Source organism: Drosophila obscura, unplaced genomic scaffold, assembly GCF_018151105.1.
Source record: "Drosophila obscura isolate BZ-5 IFL unplaced genomic scaffold, ASM1815110v1 contig_36, whole genome shotgun sequence".
Taxonomy (NCBI): Eukaryota; Metazoa; Arthropoda; class Insecta; order Diptera; family Drosophilidae; genus Drosophila; species Drosophila obscura.
In genome coordinates, this window is record NW_024542824.1 from 2246660 (window position 1) to 2249745 (window position 3086).

The window sequence follows — 3086 nt, forward strand, 5'->3', positions numbered from 1 at the left end:
TTTTGTAGAGTTCTAATAGTTATAAGCAATTGTTAGATTTAATTTCACCAAAATTCCACCATAAGCAGTGCTCCAAGTACAAAGACGAATACGAGTAGTAAGTAAACAAATAAAAATATAAAATAACCTAAAATAAACACACATGTTGGTTCATTAGAAATTGCATACAAATTTTGAAATCAAATCCATCATCAAAATGTTTTCCAGTTAAAACTCAACGTTGTATAATAATTTCAAAAGATTATAGTTCCCTCGACAAGATCTCTTCTATAATGCCAACTAATGAACATCAGTCTTTAGCCCTACCCACACCCGAATGTCGCAAATCTGTGACCATATTTAACTCCGATGGCAACCCCCTTTCATCGGTCCGCCATGCATACAATACGATCCAAACTGGCGAAAAATTAACGGGGGCAAGCGGGCAAACAAAAATCTGGGATACAATTAATAATGGAAACTGTGTGTAAAAACAAGAAATACATTAACACCAACAACGACAGCAACAACGACAACGAGAGACAGGCACAGCAACAACCAGAGAGGGCAGACTAATACCCGAGAGCAGCAGCTGCCAATTTAAAAGAGCAAAAAGAGAGGGAGAGAAGTATTATTATAGCGTATCAAAATGCAACCCACAATACCCGAACACACGCTCGTACACACGCTCGTACACACACTCGTACACGTACTCGTACATGTGTCATGTCTCTCTCTCTCTCTCTATAAAGAGGTTCTCTCTGTTTGGGCCGTTCCACAGCGGCGATTGGTCGACTGCGAACATCCCCCGACCAGAAAGCGGTAAAGAAAACACACAGCACAAGCACAGGCACAGGCACAGTCACCCGACCCGCCCGCAGCAGTGGAATGGAATATTGGGAATTCTTGTTTTTAGTCTACACTAAACCCGACCGAGCAACGGACGTGAGAGATCTCATACGACGACGAACCCAGAAAGTCGTCTCGCGTCGGCAAAACTGAACGTAACGAAATCTCAGTCTCAGACTTAACGAGGCGCAGAGCAGAACCAGAGCCAATTTGAATTTGATTTTGATTTTGAGCATAAGAATCTGGAACATATAATGACATTGCTGTTGTTCATTGTAGTTGTTGGGTAAAACTGGTAGCGGCAGCAGCAGGCAGCTGTGCAAAAATGGTGAAGATCGTTGATGGTCTCCCCGAGATCAGCGCCCACAATCATCACCACCATACGCCCACGCTTGCGCATCACCATCCGCTCTCGCATCCGCTGCATCACTCGCATCCGCATCCGCATCCCGTCGGTATTAATCTCACGAATCTGATGAAAATGGCCAGAACGCCGCATCTCAAGTCCAGCTTTTCGATCAATGCCATACTGCCCGAGACCCTGGAGCATCACGACGACGATGAGGAGGACAAGACCGAGGAGAGCCTCCATCAGTCGAAGTTTCTGCCCAACCACAATAACAATAATCCCGTGGCCACGCATTGGGGCAACGACGAGCACGATCCGGAGAGCGATGTGGAGTCGGATCTGGATGTCACGTCGATGTCCCCGGCCCCGGCTGTCACCAACAACGAGAGCGATGTGGATGAGGTGGACGACTGCGACGACGTCGACGAAGATGTGGACTGTGATGCCGATGCCGATGGCGATGGTGACGGTGAAACCACCGACGGGGATGCGGAGACCAAGTCCAGCGATGGCAAACCCGTGAAAGATAAGAAGGGCAACGAGAAGCCCCCCTACAGCTACAATGCCCTCATCATGATGGCCATTCGCCAGAGCCAGGAGAAGCGGCTGACCCTCAACGGGATCTACGAGTACATCATGACCAACCATCCCTACTACCGGGACAACAAGCAGGGCTGGCAGAACTCCATCCGCCACAATCTCAGCCTCAACAAGTGCTTCGTGAAGGTGCCCCGGCACTACGATGATCCCGGCAAGGGCAACTACTGGATGCTCGATCCGTCGGCGGAGGATGTCTTCATTGGCGGATCCACTGGGAAGCTGCGGAGGCGCACCACAGCCGCGTCCCGCTCCCGCCTGGCCGCCTTCAAGCGATCGCTGATTGGACCCATGTTCCCAAGTCTGGCGGCCTATCCCCAATTCGGACAGTTCCTCACGTATCCCCCATCGGCGCCCAGTCTGCTGGCCAGCATGTACCAGCGCTACAATCCCTTTGCGCCAAAGAGCGGACCCGGCGGACTGCCCGGCATGCCGCCGCCTCCGCCAGGACCTGGCCCGGGCCAGGGATTGCCACCGCCTCCTTTCGGGGTGCCGCCGACAGGCAACGAGCTCTATCAGCGCCTCCAGTACCAACAGCTGTTGCATCAACATGCGGCAGCCGCCGCTCTGGCGGCACATCAAAGACAGCTCTCAGCGGCGGCGGCGGCGACGGCACCGCAGCCACATATGACACATCTGGGGCAGCCGCCCTCGTCGCCCAGCCACCTCCATGGCAGCGGCGGCGGAGGAGGAGGCGGCGGCGACTCACCAGGTCCCTCACCACAGCCGCTGATCAATCCGGTCACCGTTGTCTCGCGCAATAGCTGAAGGAGCGAGCGGGTTGCGGTAGGTGGGCGGCTCACCATATCACCTTCTCTCGGCAGATGGATGGAGTCTTGAGTTGGTATAGCTTAAGTATTGATTGTACATAGAAATAGCCGCGACTGAGGCGCTAGACGCTTGTATATAGAGAAACCAGGATGGGTACAGTAGGAATTCGGTTGAATCGAATATGGCATAACCGTTGCAGAGTTGAAGATGTGCAGGGATGTGCGAATGATATGGGTTGAAGAGGAGAAGAGGAGAGGAGAAGAGCGGAGAAGGTGTTATTCGATTTCTGTAGAGGTTTTTCGTTCAAAAGGAATAAACTTTGTGATTCATGGAAGAAGATGGTAAAAAGTTCATTATAAAAACAGAGAAAACTACGAGCAAAATTTTTCACGAATATTTCGATGAAACATCTCAGAAAGATCATTCTTCAGTAGGGTTTATCTTTGAATGATTTCTTTTATATATATTTCCTTGAAAAAGAGATTTTAACTTTGTTCTGTTACTATTAAACTTTATAGTTAGTAGCTATTCAGAAAATGAT

General features: G+C 50.1%; 1 protein-coding gene across 1 annotated transcript; it reads left to right on the plus strand.

The window, feature by feature from the left end:
• The first annotated feature begins 885 nt into the window (after positions 1 to 885).
• LOC111079537 (fork head domain transcription factor slp2) lies at positions 886 to 2752 on the plus strand. Its single transcript, XM_022374756.2, has one exon. The coding sequence runs from the start codon at positions 1154 to 1156 to the stop codon at positions 2540 to 2542; it is 1389 nt and encodes a 462-aa protein (XP_022230448.2). The 5' UTR covers positions 886 to 1153; the 3' UTR covers positions 2543 to 2752.
• The last annotated feature ends 334 nt before the right edge of the window (positions 2753 to 3086 follow it).